The following is a 22,323-nucleotide window of genomic DNA, read 5'->3' as shown; positions in this document are numbered from 1 at the left end:
GCAAGTTTCGCAGGAGTTCTGGTTTTGGCTGGTGAAGTCGACGAGGCTGTGTGCCATCATGCCCTTTACTATGCAATTTGGAAGAAATACGGAGTTCTACCCGAACGATTCAATTGGCAGTTACAAGCTCCTGATGTCTCATTTTATCCACTTCGTCCAGAATTTGTTGAATCTACATATCTATTGTACACTGCTACGAAAAATCCATTTTATCAGCATGTTGGACTGGAAATTCTTGATTCATTAGAAACAATTACTCGAGTAAAATGTGGCTTCGCAACTGTGCATGATGTCATTGATGGAAGTCTTGAAGATCGAATGGAATCGTTTTTCTTATCAGAAACATTAAAGTATTTATACTTGTTGTTCGATGTAGATCATCCAATTAACAAGGAACAGCAAGAAAGTGTTCTTTTTTCAACAGAGGTATGAATATTGCTGATCTAGGAATTCTTACTTACAATTAGAAAAGTAATTTCAGGGTCACATATTTCCAATATCCCCGCTGTTCAATCTGCCTCCTACTCCGCCATCTCAATATGATCCACCTCTCAAACCATTGCCACGTACCAACTCATCATTTTGCGAAACTGCCACAGACTTCACTTTTGGAACCCCACCACTTCGTCATTCTCAAATGCGTGAATTGTTCAAAGTTATTGGAGTTGATTCGGTTCTTCACGATTGGTTATAATTTATTTGTACTATTGCATATCTGATTTCTTGTTGCCTTATATTTTATGTGGTTTTAGTTCTGTGATAGCAATATTTTTTTTCCGGTTAGCATTAAAATATATGAATTTCAATGATCTAGAAATAAATCAAAAGAAGATAGAATAATGAAATCATATGTTTACATTCTACTAAAATCAATAAGAGTTTAAGTTTTACCAACAATTATGACACATCGTTTGTGATTTGTAATCAGTGTAATACAATGGCGAATGGAGAAACCGAGAGGTATTGATAAGAGAAGACTGCTCACAGAGCAAAAACAAGTCCAAGCGGTTTTCAATATTAGATTCTCCTCCCAGAAGTGTTCTTTGATTGATCTTTCAGTGATGGTCGTTTCTTGATGGGCCTCGTGTTGATCGCCAAACGAAACAAGCCGCTGATCGCGATGATGGCTGCTATACTTTTCACAGTCGCTGTATTTTTGGCTACGAGGTTTGTTGCATTCGACTGTTCCTATTTGGTGGTTTTCAAATGCAAATTAATATTTAGCATATTTTCTCAACTGTCTGGGATTTTTATTTTATTTTTATGCGTTCAGACTTAAATATTTCACTGTTACCGTAGCTGAGGGTTGCGTCTGCATTTTCATGTAGTTTGTGGTGTGATGTGTGTGTACACTGCTATATTTTCGTAGGCCTATTTTTTACAAATTGCTGCGCTGGCAATGCTATTCTTGTTTTGTTTTTATCTTAATCAAATTTTTAGTTATTTTTTATACATATTAATTCTCAAAAATGTATTCAGTATTTGTAAAATTATCTGCTAAGAGTGATTAAATACATTGATCAATACTGAGTGGAGTTATTTATTAGGAACATCAACGATTAATTTTATTTTTTCTGCGTTTTTCAAGCTACATATTATTGCGATAAGGAAATTGAAAATGCATGTCTTCCATAACTTTTATCCGTGCCATTGAACAAGAAGCCATTTATCACCAAACATGCGAAGAGCCTTTTAGACAAGAAAATTAGCTTGTGCAAATTTATTTTAAACCTCTATTGAGTTGATGTTATCTATATTGAGATGTTCAAAAATTTCATGACTGAAATTAGGATTTCTTTTGGGCCCAGGTGAGAGTTTTTTATGCTGATTGTTTTGAGCCACAGGGTTTAGATAATCGTTGAATGATATTATCCTGCCTTATGTTTCAATTTTCAATTTAATCTTGCTTCTATCATGACGACATAACCAAATCCACACATATCACCAACTGCTTGAAAATGTGCATGCGCCACAGCGTCTCTCGTGTTTTCCGCATATATCTCACAAATGTCTGTAGTTGTCCTCATCTCTTCCTAGATGATACTGAGCTGTCGAAGTGTGGCCACGGCGAGAGGATTTTTGTTATCAACTCGTCTTATTATGGGCTGTGCCGTGAGCCAAGAAAGCGCCATCGCCACTGTCTCGTCATCTTCAAACACTGCAACAACATCCACCAGCAGTTCAAATACTTCACAGAAATGGGCCACTTCAAGGACATCGCGTCCAGTTACAAACGTCACACAGGCAAGACTGATGAGTATTGTTCTAGTTTTATTTTGGTTATGTGTAGGTTTCTGCGATTCACACCACTTCAATGGATTCCGGCAGCTCAACTGTCCAATTACCTTCTCCTCGTGGCAGTCTTACCACAGCCGTCTCCACCTCTTCTTCGGGAGCTCAACGACAAATGTCAGCCAATTCGGAGAGGAGTCTGCACACGAGGTTGCGTGTTGATGTTTCTTCCTTCTTGTGTCTGTGTCGTTTTTAAGGGAGGATAACGTTTTATATAATCCTTATTGATGTTTTCTATCACTTTCTAATAACTCACATCCATTGGTAGAGCGGAAAAGAAAAGAAAACAATTATTTAATCTAAATCTGGGTCATGCTCGAATCGCTGCTAGATCTTATATTGAGAAAAAACGTAGTTTAAAAATATTTAACCCTTCTCCAAAACTTCAGTTTGTCCAGCAGCCCCTTGTAGATGAAGTGTAGGCGTACTAAACTTTACCCCGTCACCTCACATTGCAAACGGGCGGTGTCAGCTGATAAGACTAGTCCGTCACCAAATGCTCAAAGAATAAAGAAATGTTGCCTATAATTATGTAACATACTTTTCAAAGATGCCAGTACACATGCTTATAAAATGACACTTTGTGTTTGGAAATTTATTTTCAAGTTGCTTTATTGTCTTTATTTGAATTCGCATTTTAAATTCTGGCGTATTTTTTTTTTAAACTTTTAACGTGAAAACTTTTGCAAATCCACGTTTTAATAGTTTCGAGTGGCAAAATGTTTAAAGATTAGTTTAACAAAAACCTTGTGAAAAATGTTCTCTTGGCTCTTTTGCGGTCGTTGTTTCCGAAACCCAAACAAGTTTGTTATACTTATAATTGGCTGTTATGAGTGTAGAAGTGTTTTCATGATAGCATCTAATTCCACTCGCAAACACATGTAGTTTTCAATATTCGCATTATTATTATTTTTCAGGCCCTTGTCGGAGACTGCTGTCATTTTGCAAAGTCAAGCTGTGAAAATGAGCACCGGAGCCGGAGATTCAGCAGTTTACGAAGCCGTCGAGCGTGGATCTCTTTATAGTTTGGATTATAGAGTTTATATCAGTGAGTCGAAGCTGCTATAATTATTGGTTCTAATATCTATTTTGCAGAGGGACCACAAGGAATCGTATCTCCTTGGCACGATATTCCATTGTTCGCCAACAAGGACAAGAGAGTTTACAACATGATTGTTGAGATTCCACGTTGGACAAATGCTAAAATGGAAATGGCCACCAAGGAACCATTCTCGCCAATCAAGCAAGATGAGAAGAAGGGTGTAGCTCGCTTTGTTCACAACATTTTCCCACACAAAGGATACATCTGGAACTACGGAGCTCTTCCACAGACATGGGAAGATCCAAACCATGTTGTTCCTGACACTGGAGCTAAAGGAGACAATGATCCAATTGATGTTATTGAAGTTGGATCAAAGGTTGCCGGACGGGGAGCTGTTCTGCAAGTAAAAGTTCTCGGAACATTGGCTCTCATTGACGAAGGAGAGACCGATTGGAAATTGGTCGCAATTGATGTCAACGATGAGAATGCTGACAAGTTGAATGACATTGATGACGTCGAAAAGGTTTATCCTGGACTATTGGCTGTAAGTTTCGATTAAACATTTTTCAAAATACGTTTCATTTTTTTTCTTTCAGGCATCTGTTGAATGGTTCCGCAATTACAAGATTCCAGCAGGAAAACCAGCCAACGAGTTCGCTTTTAATGGAGAGTTCAAGAACCGAGAATACGCGGAGAAAGTCATCGATGAGACCAACGAATATTGGAAGACTCTCATCAAGGAAGCAAACCCATCCTTGAACACGTAGGGATTTCATCGCTTTTAATATTCTAAACTTCAAATTTCAGAGTCTCTCGGGTTCCAGAAGCTGTTCACCAAGGAACTGATGAAGCGGCCGCAACTGCCATTGGCGCTACCCCAGAACATGGAGCAAATGCTCCACTACCAGGAGATGTTGATAAGTGGCATTTTGTGCAAGGATGACTAGTACGCCCTGGAAGCCGTGAAGCATCTTCAAAACTTTAAATTTATTGCACTGTCGCTCCCTGAAATTATACTGACTCCCTCATTCTCTTGTTTTGTTCCAACGTATTTGATTATTTGATTCCTTTAATTTTATATTGTTTTTTTCATTATTCGAAAAACTTTTAAAAATTGAATTGGGGATCTTCTCTGTTTATGTATGTGATGTTTTCTTTTTGGTTTACCACCATACGTGAATTATTTGTCAAATCCAAACAGATCTTTTAAATTCAAAGTTCCTTTGGAAAAAGCAGTGAGCAGAGTCAGCACGAACTCGATAAACAGAAGAAACAATTTAAATTTTGAAAATGCTGATTTCAAACATATACGAACGAACTTTTAAAAATACATTAGAAATATCGAGAAATTTCTTTCGCAAAAAAGGAACACAAACACTACGAGACGACGATAGCGATGTTTTTATGTCAAAGAAGAAAAATGCAAAAGCGCTCTATTTTACTGCTAATATTTCTATGAGAAACTTGGCGCCATTTTCCACTTATGTTCCTTTTTCTTCATTTCGCAAGCGCGCCACTTTTTTCAAATGAAAATCAATAATTTCATCCTTCTAGAATCTTCCACAAACAGTTTGTTTCGCATTTTTTCGAAACGTGCAGTGGTTAAAAATCATTCGCTTTTCAATCTCAATTCTCGCCGAAAGCTCATCATCAGATTCTTCTCTTTTAAGCCACCATTATTCGAACTGCATCAGTTTTCATCAATTAAAAACTATTTTCAGTGGTTCTGATCTTTCGTGATTAATGACTACCATCCTTGAGCTAACATCGGCCAACAAAACTAACAACAAGGCCACCAATAACAAGCTGCAGCGTGAAGGAGAAAACGAATATCCTCCGGCGAAACGATCCAAGACTGACGACGAAGAAGAACCAACAGTCGTAGGAAACGGAACGATCGTCGGAGCGCCAAAGCAGCAAACACTTTCTGGGGTCAATGTAAGTTGAAATGGAAAACTATTTTTAAAAAATCTGAATTAACAATTTTTAATTCATAAGAAGCTTGAAAAGAAAGCTCTCAGAGATTCAATTAATTTAAGAATCCTCGTTTCTTTCCGTTGTTTTGCTATTTCAACAAAAAGATAATGAGTGTTCGCCGAATTTCACTCTGATTTTTTAGTCGAAACAGCAGGTGAAAACCCCATTCAAAATGAGAACTGATTTTTCTACCAAATCACAAGAATAAACGCATTCTCCGTTCGCTTTCTTTTATATTTAATCTTCGTTCGCCCAGAAAATTAGAGGGAAAGTTGCCGTGGCAACCACGCAGAAGCTGGCGCTGATACACTGCTTCGTAGCCGACAATGAATAATAATAGTTGGGATTTTGTTGACGGATAGAAAATACATATCCTTAATGCTTACTCGTATATTCTCTATTTTAATTTAGTCCTTGTTTCATTATGTATATGGAATATATCAGGAAGTATGATCCGGGTTGGCATATGCCCAAAAAGGTAAGTTTTAAGAATATTCTGGAATTGTTTGAAATTGATGTTTTAGGCGTCTACTTTTGTAATCAGGTAAAATATTTTAGAGAATGAGGTTATAAATTGATGACTTTTTCATTAGATGAACTGAGGTGGTAAAATTGTCCCGATACATAATAACAATTTACGTTTTAGTTTCGGCCAGTGAAACCCTGAAAAGTGTATTTTCATTCGTAGTTCTATTTATTTGTTGTCAATCCCATGTTTTCTCTATTTCTCTGCGTCTCTGTTAGTCATCATATTTCCGTTCCCGCTCTTGCTCACTTTTTGTTGTGAAAATTGAATGGTTAGTCGACTTTCTGTATTCAACGCAGTTTTTTTCCTAAGCGTTATCAGTTTCGTAGAGTTTTCCAACTTCACAAGTTATTAGGCCAACGATTGCAATCAATAATGTTCTAGAATGTGATTCGCGCTTTGTTGATCGATGTGTTCGTTTATAGAAAGTTCGGACGAATCTTTTTTCTTCGTCTTCCTAGTTAGGTTCGGATTACGAAAGGACACTAACGGGCGGTTTGACAGTCAAGTTGTTTCTTTGCCTGCGTCTCTCTCTTTATTCTTCCTCGCTCTTTTCAATTTCGCAACGAAGTCATTCAGTTTTTGTAGTTTCTCTTGTAATTTCCCTGTGTTCCACTATGACTTATTTTGTACTGTCGCGCATTAGAAACAAATTATAACTACACTAATGACTCTTTTTTCTACTCCAGTTTTATGAAAACTTGAAAAGTATTTGCCATAAAACTCGATTTTCATGACAATTCAAAATATATAAAATTTCGCTCTAAGATATATTAACATGTCAATTATATCATGTAATGATCTGATTTTTCAGCAGTCTGGAAACGTGAACGTCGAGACGACCAAAAACACTGAAGGACAAGACGGTGAGAAGATGGACACTAGCAATAATGCCGGAGGAGTTGGTGGGAACTCAGATGAGCTTCTCGACAAAAATCTTTACTCCCGTCAAATGTTAGTTTGATTTTTCTATTGTTCTAAAACAAAATTGAATATTTCAGTTACACGCTCGGCGAATCCGCCATGGTCAACCTCCGAACTGCTTCCGTTCTCATTTCTGGTCTCGGTTCTGTAGGAGTCGAAATTGCAAAGAATCTGATTCTTGGAGGAGTTCGGCATGTTACTATTCATGACACAAAGCTTGCAAAATGGTCTGATCTCTCGGCTCAATACTACTTGCGCGATGCAGATGTTGGTCACAATCGTGCTACTTCTTGCTACGAGCGTCTTGCAGAGCTTAATGACAGTGTTAATGTACAAGTATCAACTGATGAGCTCACTGAGGAGTTTGTCAAAACATTTGATGTAAGTTTAAATTAATTTTGTGTTAAAAAACATTTTTTAACTTATAGCTTGTTGTTCTCACGGACGCTGCCCGTACTGCTCAACGCCAAATCGCTGCATGGACACGAGCCCACAATAGACGTATTCTGATTACTGATGCTCGTGGTGTATTCTCATACATCTTCAACGATTTTGGAGACAATTTCCGAATTGATGACGCTACTGGGGAGCAAGTTCGCGAGTTCTTCATTGAGCACATTGATAAAACCACTGGTGAAGTGACAACATTGGAGAATCTTTTCCATGGTCTTGAGGATGGAGATCACGTTACTTTTTCTGAAGTTAAAGGACTTACTGAAATTAATGGATGTGAGCCACTCAAAATCACCGTTAAAAATGCATCGAAATTCAATATTGGTGATTTCGCAGTTTCATTCTCCGACTACAAAGAAGGTGGAAGATGTAGGCAAGTTAAAGTCCCAACATCGGTATCTCATGTTCCATTCGAGAAATCTCTTGTTGAACCAGAATTCGGAATATGGGACTATGCCAAGTTCGAATACCCATCCCAGCTTCATGCCTTGTGGACTGCTCTTTACGCTTTCGAAGAAAAGTATGGAAGATCCCCTGCTCCTCGATCCACTCAGGATGCCGCATTGTTAAAAGAATTGATTCCTTCTGGTACTGAAGAAATCCCAGAAAAGTTGATCGAATTGTTCTCGTTTTCTGCATCCGGAAACCTCGTCACTGTGTCATCTGTTGTTGGTGGTATTGCTGCACAAGAAGCAATGAAAGGAGTCACACACCATATGACACCACTGAAACAATGGCTTCATTTGGATCACGTTGAAGTCTTGCCAGGGGATTGGACTTCTTTCGACAATTCCAAACTTTCGGAAACTGATTGTCAGCCGAGACAATCTCGTTATGATGGACAAGCTGCCGTATTTGGATGGCCATATCAAGAGTGTCTATTCCGTCAAAGATGGTTTGTTGTTGGTGCTGGAGCTATCGGATGCGAATTGCTCAAAAATTTATCAATGATGGGTGTCGCTTGTGGTGAAGGAGGTCTTATCAAAATTACTGATATGGACCAAATTGAAATTTCGAATCTCAACAGACAATTCCTGTTCAGACGCCGTGACGTTGGGGTATGCCTGAAAAAATTTAATTTAACTTCTTAATACTCGTTTTCAGGGAAAGAAGTCAGAATGTGCCGCCCGTGCTGTGACTGCTTTCAACTCGGATGTTCGAATTGAAGCTTTGGCAGAACGTGTTGGATTGGAAACCGAGCACATTTTCAATGACGAATTCTTCGGAGAGCTCAATGGAGTTGCCAATGCGCTTGATAATGTTGATGCTCGGCGATACATGGATCGTCGATGCGTCTACTATCGCTTGCCTTTGCTGGAGTCTGGAACCATGGGAACCAAAGGAAACACTCAAGTTGTTTATCCATATCTCACGGAGTCATACTCGTCGTCTGTCGATCCACCAGAGAAGGAGATTCCTGTTTGCACGTTGAAGAACTTCCCCAATGAAATTCAGCACACAATTCAATGGGCGCGTGAGCAATTTGAAACATTCTTCGCCCAGCCAGGAGAAATGGCCAACAAGTTCCTTTCCGATGAAAGAGGGTTCAATGAGCATGTCGACAAATTAATTTCTGGACAACAAATTGATATTCTTCAAAAAGTAAAAGACGCTTTGATTGATGCTCGTCCATCGTCTGCTGAAGATTGTATTCGTTGGGCTCGCAACCAATTCCAGGAACTCTACCACAACAATATTGCTCAGATGCTTCACTCTTTCCCACCAGATCAACTCACTGATTCTGGAGCCAAGTTCTGGTCAGGAGCTAAGCGTTGCCCGCATGTTCTCAATTTTGATCCATCCAAAGAAGAACACTTCAATTTCGTTTTTGCTGCGTCAATTCTCATTGCCGAGTTATACGGAGTTCAACCAATTTTGGACAGAGAAGAAGTTATTCGTGTCGCTCTTTCGGTGAATCCGGAACCTTTCGAGCCTAAATCCGGTGTCAAGATCGCTGTAACTGACGCCGAGGCTAAAGAACAGAATGAACGTGGAGCTTCTAGCATGATCGTTGATGATGATGCTGCCATCGAAGCTTTGAAATTGAAATTGGCAACGCTGAACGTCAAGTCTACAAGCAAACTGAACTGTGTTGATTTTGAGAAGGATGATGATTCTAACCATCATATGGAGTTCATCACGGCTGCATCGAATCTCCGAGCCGAAAACTATGATATTCTTCCAGCTGATAGAATGAGAACCAAACAAATTGCTGGAAAAATTATTCCAGCCATCGCTACCACCACCGCAGCAGTTGCCGGTCTTGTTTGCATCGAACTGTACAAGGTAAGCGGCATTCATTCTAATGTGATAATTTATAATATACATATTTCCGTGTTCAGGTTGTTGACGCAAACGGTATTCCTAAGACACCAATGGAGCGTTTCAAGAACACTTTCCTAAATCTGTCAATGCCATTCTTCTCCTCTGCCGAACCAATTGGCGCTCCAAAGAAAACTTACATGGACCGAGAGTTTACTCTCTGGGATAGAATTGACGTTCAAGGACCGCTCACACTTCAAGAATTCATCGACAATGTACAAAACCAAACTGGTGGATGCGAGGTGTCGATGTTATCCGCTGGAGCGTGTCTTTTGTTCTCGTTTTTCATGAATGCTGGCAAAAAACAAGAAAGACTCAAAACAGAGTGAGTTGAATTACAAATCACTAGAAGATTGCTTTGTAACAAATGATAACATGTGAAAATTTGTTTTTTTTTCAGAGTGAAAGCGGTTTACGAGGAATTGCTGAAGAAATCACTTCATCCTTCTGTTCACGCTTTGGTTCTCGAGCCAATGATGTCCGATCCAGACGGTGAAGATGTCGAAGTTCCATACATTCGCTACTCTTTCTAATTATTATGATTTTTCAATGTTTGTATGTGTCTCTCTGTCCCCGTCTTCATGAGTCATGCTACTCTTTATCATTTTATCGCTCCCCGTTTTCATCCCCTTTATTGAACTCCCTTATTTATTATTTATGGTTTTAACTTTTTGTATTATTGTGTGAATTGCGATTTGTTTCACGTTCTCCCCGTACCTCATAATCTCTTCTTCCACCCACCCGAGTAATGTTTGAACAATGGTTTTTTACCGAATAAAATGTGCTATGTGGAATTCGAATTTATTAAGTCAAAAGGTGAGACGTCTGGAAGGAACCGGTCATTAAGAATGGATCTAGATTTACAATTGCACATTTTCAGATAATAGACAGAATTATGGCTAGAGAACCAGAATAATTCCAGTAAAGTGAATCATTGAGTCAACAGTACCTAGATATATTCAGGAACTCGAATATGGCATTTTCGGAAATTAAATAACAAGTTGAACAAATAATTTAACAAATAGATTGATCACTTGTATCAGTGAAAACGATTTTTGAAATTTCAAGAGATCCAGATTTTCCAGATTCAGAGAGACGAGATATTATGTAGACCTGTAATTGGAAATTGTTTTGTGAATAATCTCTGTTTGGAAGTTTTAATGTTATTGATTAAAAATCGAAAACATCCATTTCGAACTCACTTTTGTATCACTTGCCAGTAATTCGATATAATCATTTCCTTCTCTTCCTTCGACTTTAAAACAACTTTCTAATTCTTTTGTCCCACTGTCATTACAAATGAATAAATTCGCATCACCCTGTAATTAAAACTGAAAACGTGTTCATTGGGTTACTGTAGCTCACCTGTAGTTTGTAATCAAAGTGTAGCCTTGCTACCGTATTCAATCGAAATTGTGGTGATTCGAGAATAAAAACTCTCTTTGAACGTGTCAGGAATGCATTCAACTTTCGATTTGCAACCTAATAAATATTAAAATTAATGCGATTGAAAACCAAAAAAAAAAGCAATTTAGCTAAACAATATGTCTATAATGAACCCGCAGGAAATCAGCCGCTTCAGTTTCTTATTTATATAGGAGTTGGTAACAACAGTAAAAAATGTCAAAGTTATGATCTTTATGCTGTAACTTATTAGTATTTTACTAATGCCTATATGAAAATTTTGAAAAATCCTCAAAAAAACCAAAACGCATATACTTTTGGCCGCCAAAATGTTGCCAATTGTTTTGTCAAAATTTGTAGTGACATGAATTAAACGATTTCATGAATTTCTAAATTCAAAGCTTTGAAAAAAAGAATTCTGAAAAAGAAAGTTCATAACGTATTTTCAGATATTCCTTTCACTTACACCGTGCATTGCAGAGTTTGAAACTTGTGAACTCTCGTAAAGACAAGCATGCCCCAAATGGAAATCACACGACAAAAGTCTGCAAACATTTGGATCAGGCATATCCGCAGTTGGACGGAAAGTTTTCGAAGAAAACTGTCTTGCAGCAGTTGGTGGACAAATTTGACCAGTCACAACGATATTATCAATCAGAACCATTCCTTGATCTTCTGCTTCTGCAGAAAAAGCAACACGGAATGGGCGACGAATACGTGGCAAATCTACGACAACATCTCCACTGCTGGCATCTTGACAATCGAGAAGAGATGGTGATGATTCTTCGACGAGACATACCTAAAAACTCTAGAATGATCACTTTAAAACAGTTGAACAAATTCTGACCTTAATCTTTGCAGTGCCTGTTGTCCAGAGTTTAAATTGAACATGAACATTATCCAATGCACATCGAACAACTTCTGATAGAAGAACAGCACTTCCTCCAGTTTCAAATCTTGCCAATCCAAATTCTCCTTCAGGCATATCAGATATTCCAGTTAAAGAATAAAGTTTCTCCTCATTCAATGGCCCATGTCCAACTGTCCAAGAATTTGATGCAATTTCAGATGATTCTTCATCTTGATTCAACATTCCCCAAAGACAAGCAGATGCTCTTTTTGAGAAATCACACGAAAGATCTTGAGCTGTGTGAACATTTCTACTGAGAAGTAATGATAGCATTGGAGTTGAAACAAATGAATCTCCAATATCGAATACAGAAAGAGCATCAGTACAAAGGGTTGCACGATAAGATATATCATCTACTATTACCATGTTATCAAAATCTGGATTCAAAGATGACACCCTAATGATTATCTGAAATTTTCGACTTTGAAATAACATTTTTGGTCAGTGTAATTATTACCATGAAATTTTTAGTCGCTTTTCTAAATGTCAACTTGACGTTTGCAGGTGAACTACCACGTGGAATAGGAACACATTCAATGTCTTTAAGCATAAGATCGACAGCACAGGCTTCAAGTTCAATCTGCCCAAACTCCCAGAATCTGAAAACAATTATTAAGCATTGATATCTTCAAGAATCAAACCTAAAAGTGAATTCGTTTTCCGTTAAACTTTGGCATGTAATAGGATCAGATCTCAAAATATCCAATGATTTTTTCTGGGTCCCCTGTTCAACATAAAGTACTGCATAACCTCCACGTGGTCCTACTGTACTTCCAGTGGCATTCATGAGAAGAGGACTTGGGAGAATGGATGATGACCGGCGCCACATCTGAAATTGAAGTTTGTGAGATTGGTAAAGTACTGTCATTATTTTAAGCATAATTTGTATATTTGAAACTGTAAAATCTCACCACCATGGCATCTCCACCAGATCTCCAACGGCATTTTGTATCAAAGTTGTCACATTTCAGTTCAGCAGCTGTATCGATATGTTTTCCACTTGCTCCAGTTTCCAAGGAGTACGATTTAAAAGTGTCTCCCACGTCAACTAAATTTGAAATATTTAGACTTTCATTAAAAAAAAACTTAGGTATTTGGCAAAAGGTTCAAAAGTTAGGCAAGATGGTGGACTCCCAAGTCGAGCCCAAGTTCAGACTAACCTTTTTGTGGCACCGCTTTTAGCTTGGCCAAGCGCTTGGATCAAGCTTGGGCTGAACTTGGGGTCGGTCTAAATAGTCTTGGCTCACTTCTGAACCAATTTTATTTTTTTGGCCAGTGGCATTGAAACTTACTTCCTACTTTACATAAACTAGCTGAATACAGAATATTGTCAATCATAACGAAAGATCCATCAGTGTTGGATATTCCATAAGCTCGAATTCCAATTCTAAAATATATTTAATTTGATAATTTAAATCAGTCTAATATCATACCTAAATGGTTTGTCACGTGGTGGTATTTCAGCATGACATTCTGTATTCAATTGAATAGTCCCACAGTCAACGTATGGTTTTTCTTCAGATGGATCATCAAAAATCATTTTATAACCTCCTTTCCCATCATCTTCCAGTAAAATTACTTCAACTCGAGCGCTATTGTACACCCAATACCTAAAATCCTTTAACTCAACCTATTTAGTGAGAAAAGAAGTTACTCACGTAAATGTTAAGTTTCCGGTTGAGTTCTGGCAGTTTATTGGTGACGAATAGAAAATTGCATGCTGCTCTTCACGTTTTTTATCTCCGACAAATATCATTTTATCACCTTGTTGAATTTTCGATGGACCCGGTCCTACACGTAGAACAGGAAACTCGGTGTAGTCAATTTTCTCAAAAAGATAGAAATCTCTCGAGTCCATTTGTTTTTCATCGGCCATATTCTTCCATTCACATTTTTCAGGATGAGTGAAATCGCAGTTAAGGTCAGCTGAATGACGAATTGCTTTTGATTCTGTCCAACCTGAAAAATAATATGTGAGGAAAAGTTGCATTCTATGTAGAACTGGTGCACATCATGACGACTGGAATAAACCACCAACTTTTGCGGCAACTAGAAGTTCCTACTGTAAGATTTAGCCTTTCTATTTTGTTTTATTGTACTGGCGATAACTTTTGATAAAAGCTAATGTTTGAATGTTGTAATGATTTTACAGAAAAAGAAAACATAAATTGTTAATAATCAGATAAAATAACTAATTGTTCACTTATTCCAGAGCAAGTTGTTGGAACTTCCTGGGCGTTTTTAACAGAGCGGGGACAATCGGGAAAATTAACTGGAGAGAGGGAAACAGAAACTGCGCATTTCCACTAAAAAACTTACCATGATGATCAAAATTTTTTTGCTGCCTTGCAGTAGAAATCCGTGGTTTTCGGAAAACTTAATATTTACTAAGACTAAATGAGTATCTGTCAACTTTTTAGCAACTAATTAGCAACTTATCGAGAAGGTTTTTTTTTTTAATTTTACGAAACTTTTGGCAGGCTTTTGTACACTTGGATACTTTAAAGTCACAATTTTTCCTCTACTGATTTTCAAACTATTTCTCCCATCTTTGTTCATCGAAAAAATTTTCTATATAGTTTGCAGCAACTTGATGACTTCATTCAATTGTGACACATTCATTCTATTACCCAACACCTTTTTTCTTTGATTCATGTTCTGTGTGGGTACACCTCTCGCGTAATCCTCTCTCTTCATTTTTTCCGGAAAAAAGCGAAAAGACGTGTCAATTTCATCTCCTGTCCTTCTCTTGACCATATACAACACAATTGGCGTCATGAAAAAGAGGAGAAGGAGCGAAAAGCTGGTTTCAAGCGACAGGTTCGGTTTATTTCAGAATTGCCAATAGGCGAAAAAGTTAGGAAGAGGGAGAAAATGAAGACATTTATATACCCAATTGTGGAAGATATTAAATGAGATCTCGAAGATATGAAGAAAGTTGATGGAATCTTGTTAATTCGATTCAAAATTATTGTGGTTTACGTTCATCAGACGCTTTTCTCCAGTTAATCTGGATGTTCACAAAAATCTTTTTATCAAAAAGATATCAATTACATTTTTGGAAACTTAACTAAAATGTCATATTATGAAAAAAAAGTAAACATAAAAATCCACTAAAATCTTTTGGTTTTGAAATGTCATTATAGTCACCAGTGAAATGCGGCACTTTTTTGTTACAGAACTTACAAGTTACCCTCCTAAATATTTGATTTTTTCGAACTAACACTCAATTGAGGATTATTTAGTTTTCAGAAGTTAACATTATGAAAGATCATAAAATATATTTTTTCTAAAGATTTTAAATTTTAATTACGCTCCAAAAATTTCAATGCGTTGCACTGAACTTCTCAAACAGAACTGTTTTGGTAAGTTTGACAATTTGCAAAAACATTGACTGAAAGTTTTAAAAAGTCAAAAAATATTGGAATACTTTTCTATTTTTTATTGAAAAATGGTAATTTTTAATTTCCCGGAAGTTCAGAAAAATGTGCATCGCATCTCTGTTGGTCACCATAATATAATTATAGAGAATTTCGATTGATCTCTGTTGTAGTTCTAGTCTAAATTGCCTATAAGAAGAATGAAAACCCTTAAACTGTTCTTGAAATTTCAAACTGATACGTGTAATTTTTAAGCAATCTCACAACTGTGAACAGGTACTAGGAATGTTCGATATGTTCACATGACTCTACAATTCTTCTCAAAAATCTCAATGATCATCGTGCCAACTGTCCTTGCCTAACAAAGTGATAATGATTATCCTTGAATAAACACGTTTTTTTGGTTTCCTAGCCTCGTAATCCATATCAACGTTATATCATCCGAAATGCAGATGTTACGCCATCGCACTAGCTGAAATATCAGAAAAAAGAAAGCTTACCAAAGGAGAATCGACGGATCAGGACGGTATGAGTCAAAGAAAAGAAAGACATAAGTATACAATCTATAAGCATTTGTGAAGAACGATCAGTGTGAATTAGTACGATGGAACACTAGTTAAAAAAAATCAATTGTAGAACACGATGTGCTCACTAAAAAACTCCATTTCCTGCTTGAAGCTTTCCGCTCATAGAGAAAAATAGACTACACTTTAATTAATAATCTTGAAATTCTCGTGGTAAAAAAATACCTGCATAGTTACTTTTCACGCCACCTATGCCTGCCTTGTGCCTTAACTTGTGCCTACTTGGAATTTTCCTTTGACTGTTTTACTCGTGTCTATTGAACTTGCTACAAAAGTAGGACAAAAACATTAGAAGTTGGCAAAGTCTTCGTGATTTTTTTTGGTTTTATGATTTAGTAGGCTGGCTGCTCTAAAGCAGGCAGGTACTATAGAAGTCTTAGTTTTAAATTTAAGCTGGGATAGGCTTAAAAATCCAAACCAATTTCCGCACAACTAAAACAGAGAAACACATAGAAAAGCTCCAATTTGTTTCTCATCTCAACCACAGTTAACTTTCTCATATATCTATCGTAAATTAGTAAAACGTAAATTTAAAGGCACACACTTATTTTCTAATTGCGCCTCGCCACGATTGTACTTATTTATTTACCCTTTGAAATTTGAAATTTCTGAAAATAAACACAGGATTCACTATCGCCTAAATTCATGTTTTCTTGAGCTAACGACATACCAAAAAGTACAGCCTTTTCAAAAATCCTACCTGATTTTGAGAGTCCATTTTGGATCCATTCAATTCCTAAATGTTCCCTTAATCGATCTCTTTCAGCTTCGTATCCAGGCATACATGCTTCAACTTCTTAAATTTTCAACGATTATTCTAGTTGCTTTTTTAGAATTCAAAATACCTGTAAAGGGTATAAACCCAAAAAATACAGTAAACAATAATAAAATTGTCATCTAAAATTTGGAGAATTAGAGATATGTAGTAGAAACTGAAAATCTTAAAAGAATTGGTGGTTGGCAAGAGGATGGTGGGAGGCGAATGTTATCGTTTCCTGAACAAAAACCACGCTCCTCCCACTTTTTTGCATCCTCTGAGAAAATAAGCTGGAGAAAAGCCAAGAAGCAGATACTGTCTTTCTCTCTATTTCTCTTTTCGTGTTCATTTCTGATATAAATGCATAAATAGAGGACGATCTTGTTGCGTAAAAAGGAAAAGAGAATGAAAGAAATAGGGAGAGAGAGAGAGAGGACAGCTACTTCTGATGCAAAAACAATTGCGGCAATTCATTGTGACTCTGAAAAGCGGGATTTGAATGACGAGAGAAGTGATTCTCGGTGTTGAGGAATAACGAAAAATATGAATATGTTTCACTGAGAATTCATCCGAATTTTAATATATTCAAAGATTTCACTTCTAGGAAGCATGTTCTTCTGAACCAACATAGTTTCAAAACCTTATTGAGGTTGTCGGGCACTCTCCCCGATAATTTACATGCATGCATCATCGCTGTTTATACATGATTCGAAACTCTCGAATGAAAATTATTTAATTTTTCAAAGACCGACATTTTTTGAAAATGTATAAGATGTTCTTTGGCAGTTTCCAAAAAGTTAGGCAAGTTCACTCTGCGACTCTACGTCCCACATGCTCTCTCCACAGGAGGCAAGTGCGCCCCAGTGCACTGCATCCTCTAATTCTTTTTTTATTCATTCAATTTTTATTTCCAATTTCTGTATTTCCGTAATGATTTTCCAATATTTTATAAAACTTTCATTGTAAAAAAATTATAAAAATAATTTTTCACCATTTTACAATTACTTTCATCCGTAAATCAAGTAAAAACGGGGTTCTGTTCAAAAAACAGTATTGGAATACTTGTTGAAGCCAATACAGTTTATTCAAATGGATTTTTCAAAATTTGTTACTTTTCTATTTTAAGACAGTTCAAATATTACTTATTTTTTAGAATTCCAATAATGGATGTCGACTTGGCAAGCGTCGAAGTAGTTTTCGCTCAGAAACTCGCTTGCGGAGAGCCAGCTACGCGTCAAAGAGCTCTTCGCGTTCTTCACGATTGGATTCGTGATCAGTCCGCAAAGAAACGTGAGTTATTTTCCAACTTACATATAATTGTTAAAAGTTTATATTCAGATTTCGATGATGCTGACTTGATGCGCTTATGCAAGGGCCTTCACTATGTGATGTGGATGCAAGACAAAATGATTCTTCAGGAAGAGCTGGCTGACAGAATTGGAGGACTTATTAATATTTTCACATCGGAGGAAGAAAAAGTACGCTTTGTTGCGTGCTTTCTGAAAAGTCTTTCCAAAGAGTGGCCTCATATCGATCGATGGCGCATGGATAAATTCTTGATGGTAAATTTGTAATATTCCTTCGTCTAAAATGTCGTTGTATTTTAGGAAGTTCGTCGTATGGTTCGAGCTTGCTTCACTCATCTTGCCGAATTAAAATGGAAAAAGGATATCCGTGACGAATACTGGAAAGTTTTCCAGGAAACTACTATCTCCACAGGTTAGTAGATTTGTTAATTTTATTCTCATTATATTTCGATTAATTTTCAGATAAGTCCTTCAACGAAGCTCTAAAGTTCCATTTTGCCTCGATTCTTCTCGACGAACTTGATGCAGCCGGAGGATTAACCAAGAAGCAAGTGACGGCCTGTCTCAAGCCATACATTGAACTTCTCGGAAACAAAGACATCAGTGAATATTTGTTCACATCACTTTATGAAGAAATTTTCAAAACTATTCTCCAGCAGAAAAGTGATTTGATCACCGCTGTTGAAGAAGGAGAAGAGATGGATCAAGGTGGAATTGAATTCAGTTACAAGGAAATCGGAGCGTTGCTATTTGAAGTGGGAAAGCAAGAACATTTAAATGCTAAGAGAAGAAAGAAGATCTATGATCTTGTTAAGAAGTTCGATAAGAGTTCTCGTGGACAAGATCCATTACATTTCGAGACCCCAGTTCCAAAGGAGAGGTTGACAAGACATGATTATGAAGAAGCCGAGAAGAAGGCCATTGTGTTGGCCAACAGCTTCAAGCAAGAGAGAAAGTCGTCCAGAAAAGTTAAAAGGTACACTTATAGGCGTATTAAGCTGACGAATTTATTGTTAGATTTATCGTGAAATGTAAAAACTTTAAAAATAAAAATTTTTTAAAGCCAAATCAAAAAGCGAGCTCGTGAGGCTGCCGAAGCTGCACGGCAGGAGAACGGAGATGATGTTCCAGATGACGAAATCGCTGAAGTTAAAAAAGGAAATGGAAAGAAAACAGCAGTTCCTAAAGTGAAGAAAGGGCGCCCACTTTTGAAAGCTAAAGGAGTCGGAAAGAAGAGAATGGTCGGCGGCCTGAAAAGAAAAGCAGGAAAGAAAAATTAATCTGAATATCATTGTTGCTTGATTTGTTATGTTTTTGTTATAATTTCAATTTTTGATGCATTGTTACTTTTTGGAAGTGATTTTTTTATTGAATTTTTAAAAATAAAAAAAAAACAATTATTTACAAGTAGATTTAAAACTGAATGCTGCTAGCTCCTCCTGGAGGAATTGCTGCCCTGACTGGAGCTTTCACAACGATGTTCGCATTGGCATCAGGTGTCTGCAGTGCCGATGGCTCATATGGAATTCGGTCTATTTTCACAGGTTCCATAGCCTTCTTACGATTGTCAACAGCTGAGAAGACGATTTGAGAGTCTGGAGCCAAAGGAATGAATTGTCCTGAACCTTGAACAGTTTTCAGTTGACCATTTGCCCAAACAGTACGTCCTCGGGAAATTGTGATTTCTGGAACTCCGTGTACTTGCATTCCTTCGAAAATATTGAAGTCAATCGCCTTGAATTTTTTGCATTAAAATTGAATTTACTAAAACCTAAAACTCACATGATGATGTGTATCTTTTGAAATAGTTCTAGTTGCATTCGCATTCCAAATCACAATATCCGCGTCGGAGCCAACTGCGATTCTTCCCTTCTGTGGGTAACAATTGAAGATCTTAGCAGCCATTGTAGAAGTGACTGCCACAAATCTCATAGGATCAATGATTCCAGCATGAACTCCTTTATCCCAAACAACTGACATTCTGTCTTCAACTCCGTTTACTCCATTCGGAATTTTTGTGAAATCATCTTTACCAAGAGACTTTTGTTGACAATCAAATGTACAATTATCGGTGGCAGTGAGATGCAATTCTCCACTGAAAATTGTTTAGTCTCAAAATGTTGGGGGTTTTAATTGAAAATTTAAAGGTGAACTGTCTCTTTTGAAAATTTTATTCTAATTTCCACCGAATATGCTAGGAAAGTTTGAGTTATCGTAATTTCACGAGATTTCGACCTCTTCTTTGAAGGTACACGGGATTACTTCATTTTTAGCTAAAAACGATTTTAGTTTTAGCGAATTTTGTAGAAAATGGACAATAAAAGACTACCACAAACTTTTTTGCGCACCTAGACCCATCGTAATACATTCGTGTGTCTTTGGAAGGGCAAGTCAAAATATCGTGAAATTACAATAATATAATTAAAAATTCCGAGCAATCTGACAGTTGGGCTGGACTTACTCTGAATCTGTGCCTGCGGAAAATCCGCGCTGTTTCTTCCGTAAGTTTTTTACCCATCAAGTTCTAGAGTATGTGCCGCCCAATTTACGGTTTTTTAAAGGCTATTTTGAGTTGAATTTTTTTGATAAAAACGTTTTCCTTTTTGGTGTAAATCGCATTTTTGGCTAATTTGGAGGTAGTAAATATACACTTCAGTGCTGTGCGGCTCTTGAAAAAAGTCGGCTCTCGGCGCGCGCCGAGTCGGAAATTTTTTTCGGCTCTTGGCTCCGGCCAAGAGCCGAAAAAGCTCCAAAATGCCGGCTCTCGGCTCGCGCCGAGAGCCGCACGGCACTGATACACTTCCAAGAATTCTATACTTACGCAGCCAACAATTTCATCAATGCACTAGGTGTTGATGGATCACGAGAAAGTGGAGGAGACATGACATAACGAGCAGCATGAAGCCAATCTTCATTATAATAGTGACTTCCATCAGTGGCTAGTCCTGCAGCAATTGGTTCTCCAAACACAACAGCTCCCTTCTTTCTGTGATGAGCAATTGCAGCAGCTGCTCCTTTTGACATTACGTGAACTACGTACAATGGACAGTTTGCCTGAAATTTTCTCATTGAATATTTTAAATCTCACAATCCGAAATACCTGAGAAGCCATAGTACAGGCACGGAAAGTAGCTTCAGCTTCCAATTCTTCTGGGCGAGATTGAGTGTGTCCTTCTGGTCCAGTAATACCAGAAGAAAGAAGATGCTCACATCGTTCCGCAATGACGGATCCGTTTTCAGCATGAACACGAGCCAATGCACGTAACTTTGCGCATTGAATCATTCCTTGATAGAATTCTTCGTCACGAACCATAAAGACACCTGCGTACGCGAGGAAAAACTTGAAGGAATTGATTCCTAAAAGTTGATATAGACTAGGACTACTAAAACTAGAACTTGGTATACCATATTCAGCTCCAGTAACAATTTCCATTTCTTTGGCAATTTCAGGCCCCCAACTGGTAATTGCCATCGACAATCCATAGTCACAAACGACTTTTGGATCAGCCCACCCTCTCCAACGATCGTAAGCAACAAGGAGGGATTCGCCTTTTGTTGGAATTACAAAGTCAATAATCTGTAACCAAAAGTTGGAAACTTTTATTTCTTAATTTCAAATACCATAGTTGTACCACCAGCAACAGCAGCTTCCGTTCCCCTATGAAAATCATCCTTTGCAATTTCTCCCATGAATGGTAGCTGCATATGTGTATGTGGGTCAATGCCACCTGGAATAACAAGACGATCCGTTGCATCAACTACTTCAAGACCAGGAGTTGGTTGGATGGATGGAGCGATTTCCCTGAAATTCAAATTTTCCATTAAGATGCATGATTCAAAGTTGGACTCACACAATCCTTCCATCAAGGACCAGAACATCGGATTTGAAGATAGCATCATCATTGACAATGGTTCCATTTTTGATTAGAAGTGACATTTCTACAGAAAAAATTTGATTAAAATTAAATTTGAATCAACTAAAATGTTTTATTTATACCGATAAATGGATATCAAAAAGCGACGGTGGAATAGGGAGTGGGCGGAGATCAAGACAACGGATCAGTGGGAAACTAGGAAGAAGGCGTGATATTTTACAGAAACATTTTGAGGAATAAAATTGCTATTGCGGGATACATATTGTTTCATATACTTTAATTTTACTAATAAAAATGCTAATCCAACAAAATGAGCTTTCAATCAAGATATTCTTCAAGATATTCTCAATTTTGATTGAACAGAATAACAACAACAATATACAAAATAAAAGAGAGAAAGTATCTCATCAGAGGTGTGTATGCATCAACACCAGTTGTCTTTTCATAGCTCTTCTTCCCGTGAGCCCACCTCCCCGGCCTTCTGCTGGACAGCAGATGTAAAGGTTCCAAGTTGTAAAAATAAAGAAATGGTGCCATATAGTTTACAACCAGCACATTGCCCTAAAACCA

General features: G+C 37.5%; 6 protein-coding genes and 3 non-coding genes across 14 annotated transcripts in view; 6 read left to right on the top strand and 3 right to left on the bottom strand.

Annotated features, from left to right (window-relative positions):
- The window catches only part of C47E12.3 (alpha-1,2-Mannosidase), a 2,689-nt gene extending 1,848 nt beyond the window's left edge, over positions 1-841 (top strand). Inside the window, exons 7-8 of one of the 2 annotated variants that reach the window (NM_001306968.3) lie at positions 1-426; positions 473-841. In NM_001306968.3, the coding sequence (NP_001293897.1) occupies positions 1-426; positions 473-475 (429 nt within the window). In that variant the 3' untranslated portion in view covers positions 476-841. The remainder of the gene's footprint in view (positions 427-472) is intronic. The other variant, NM_069401.6, reaches the window with a different exon arrangement.
- A 234-nt stretch (positions 842-1,075) lies between these two features.
- Positions 1,076-4,616, top strand: pyp-1 (Inorganic pyrophosphatase 1; the record flags this gene model as incomplete). 3 transcript variants are annotated; one of them, NM_001027904.7, is made up of 6 exons in its annotated part: positions 2,038-2,244; positions 2,291-2,442; positions 3,210-3,340; positions 3,388-3,878; positions 3,931-4,097; positions 4,142-4,616. In NM_001027904.7, 6 exons carry the CDS (start codon positions 2,038-2,040, stop codon positions 4,275-4,277), a joined length of 1,284 nt encoding a protein of 427 aa, NP_001023075.2. The 3 variants fall into 3 exon arrangements, with proteins under 3 accessions (NP_001023073.1, NP_001023075.2, NP_001023076.1); NM_001027902.4 differs by lacking the exons at positions 2,038-2,244; positions 2,291-2,442 and adding an exon at positions 1,076-1,167 and having other exon boundaries at positions 4,142-4,529; NM_001027905.7 differs by lacking the exons at positions 2,038-2,244; positions 2,291-2,442 and having other exon boundaries at positions 3,256-3,340; positions 4,142-4,277.
- Positions 4,617-5,055: 439 nt separating this feature from the next.
- On the top strand, positions 5,056-10,328 carry uba-1 (E1 ubiquitin-activating enzyme; the record flags this gene model as incomplete). Of its 3 annotated transcripts, none has more annotated exons than NM_001038315.9 (7): positions 5,056-5,272; positions 6,652-6,791; positions 6,839-7,142; positions 7,190-8,272; positions 8,319-9,500; positions 9,557-9,861; positions 9,937-10,328. In NM_001038315.9, 7 exons carry the CDS (start codon positions 5,078-5,080, stop codon positions 10,067-10,069), a joined length of 3,342 nt encoding a protein of 1,113 aa, NP_001033404.1. The 3 variants fall into 3 exon arrangements, with proteins under 3 accessions (NP_001033404.1, NP_001367213.1, NP_001379450.1); NM_001380424.1 differs by having other exon boundaries at positions 5,078-5,272; positions 6,655-6,791; positions 9,937-10,069; NM_001392377.1 differs by lacking the exon at positions 5,056-5,272.
- Positions 10,323-16,806, bottom strand: mam-2 (MAM domain-containing protein). The gene is made up of 13 exons (NM_069398.6): positions 16,660-16,806; positions 16,515-16,610; positions 13,509-13,809; positions 13,284-13,460; positions 13,143-13,237; positions 12,762-12,898; positions 12,492-12,679; positions 12,308-12,449; positions 11,788-12,258; positions 11,407-11,739; positions 10,902-11,018; positions 10,739-10,855; positions 10,323-10,649 (listed from the first exon to the last, which is right to left on the bottom strand). Exons 1-13 carry the CDS (start codon positions 16,709-16,711, stop codon positions 10,551-10,553), a joined length of 2,325 nt encoding a protein of 774 aa, NP_501799.4. The 5' UTR covers positions 16,712-16,806; the 3' UTR covers positions 10,323-10,550.
- Positions 14,566-14,731, bottom strand: C47E12.18. The gene has a single exon (NR_056492.1). It is a non-coding gene; the product is annotated as an Unclassified non-coding RNA C47E12.18 (non-coding RNA).
- Positions 14,588-14,731, top strand: C47E12.16. The gene has a single exon (NR_056493.1). It is a non-coding gene; the product is annotated as an Unclassified non-coding RNA C47E12.16 (non-coding RNA).
- A 99-nt stretch (positions 16,807-16,905) lies between the features above and the next one.
- On the top strand, positions 16,906-17,065 carry C47E12.17. Its single transcript, NR_056491.1, has one exon. It is a non-coding gene; the product is annotated as an Unclassified non-coding RNA C47E12.17 (non-coding RNA).
- Positions 17,066-17,724: 659 nt separating this feature from the next.
- Positions 17,725-19,267, top strand: rrp-1 (Ribosomal RNA processing protein 1 homolog). Its single transcript, NM_069397.9, has 5 exons — positions 17,725-17,861; positions 17,910-18,133; positions 18,179-18,290; positions 18,341-18,854; positions 18,942-19,267. The coding sequence occupies exons 1-5, from the start codon at positions 17,735-17,737 to the stop codon at positions 19,156-19,158; spliced, it is 1,194 nt and encodes a 397-aa protein (NP_501798.1). The 5' UTR covers positions 17,725-17,734; the 3' UTR covers positions 19,159-19,267.
- On the bottom strand, positions 19,226-21,879 carry dhp-2 (Dihydropyrimidinase 2). Its single transcript, NM_069396.8, has 7 exons — positions 21,730-21,879; positions 21,500-21,680; positions 21,284-21,455; positions 20,979-21,235; positions 20,700-20,932; positions 19,661-19,973; positions 19,226-19,612 (listed from the first exon to the last, which is right to left on the bottom strand). Exons 1-7 carry the CDS (start codon positions 21,813-21,815, stop codon positions 19,292-19,294), a joined length of 1,563 nt encoding a protein of 520 aa, NP_501797.1. The 5' UTR covers positions 21,816-21,879; the 3' UTR covers positions 19,226-19,291.
- Between the last annotated feature and the right edge of the window lie 444 nt (positions 21,880-22,323).

Source organism: Caenorhabditis elegans, chromosome IV (genome assembly GCF_000002985.6).
Source record: "Caenorhabditis elegans chromosome IV".
NCBI classification, from domain to species: Eukaryota; Metazoa; Nematoda; class Chromadorea; order Rhabditida; family Rhabditidae; genus Caenorhabditis; species Caenorhabditis elegans.
This window is presented reverse-complemented; position numbering and strand designations above follow the sequence as displayed.

What these genes read in the sequence shown, in the direction of transcription:
- rrp-1 (NM_069397.9), top strand. Translation starts at nt 17,735, where the DNA reads ATGGATGTCGACTTGGCAAGCGTCGAAGTAGTTTTCGCTCAGAAACTC. An exon ending in GCATGGATAAATTCTTGATG is followed by an intron (nt 18,134 to 18,178) that starts GTAAATTTGTAA and finishes GTTGTATTTTAG; the next exon opens with GAAGTTCGTCGTATGGTTCG. An exon ending in TCGTCCAGAAAAGTTAAAAG is followed by an intron (nt 18,855 to 18,941) that starts GTACACTTATAG and finishes AATTTTTTAAAG; the next exon opens with CCAAATCAAAAAGCGAGCTC.
- mam-2 (NM_069398.6), bottom strand. Translation starts at nt 16,711, where the DNA reads ATGACAATTTTATTATTGTTTACTGTATTTTTTGGGTTTATACCCTTT. An exon ending in TAGTTTATGTAAAGTAGGAA is followed by an intron (nt 12,899 to 13,142) that starts GTAAGTTTCAAT and finishes TTTCAAATTTAG; the next exon opens with TTGACGTGGGAGACACTTTT. An exon ending in CAAACTCTGCAATGCACGGT is followed by an intron (nt 11,019 to 11,406) that starts GTAAGTGAAAGG and finishes AATATTTATTAG; the next exon opens with GTTGCAAATCGAAAGTTGAA.
- dhp-2 (NM_069396.8), bottom strand. Translation starts at nt 21,815, where the DNA reads ATGTCACTTCTAATCAAAAATGGAACCATTGTCAATGATGATGCTATC. An exon ending in TTGCTGGTGGTACAACTATG is followed by an intron (nt 21,456 to 21,499) that starts GTATTTGAAATT and finishes TTTTGGTTACAG; the next exon opens with ATTATTGACTTTGTAATTCC. An exon ending in TGTTACTGGAGCTGAATATG is followed by an intron (nt 21,236 to 21,283) that starts GTATACCAAGTT and finishes ATCAACTTTTAG; the next exon opens with GAATCAATTCCTTCAAGTTT.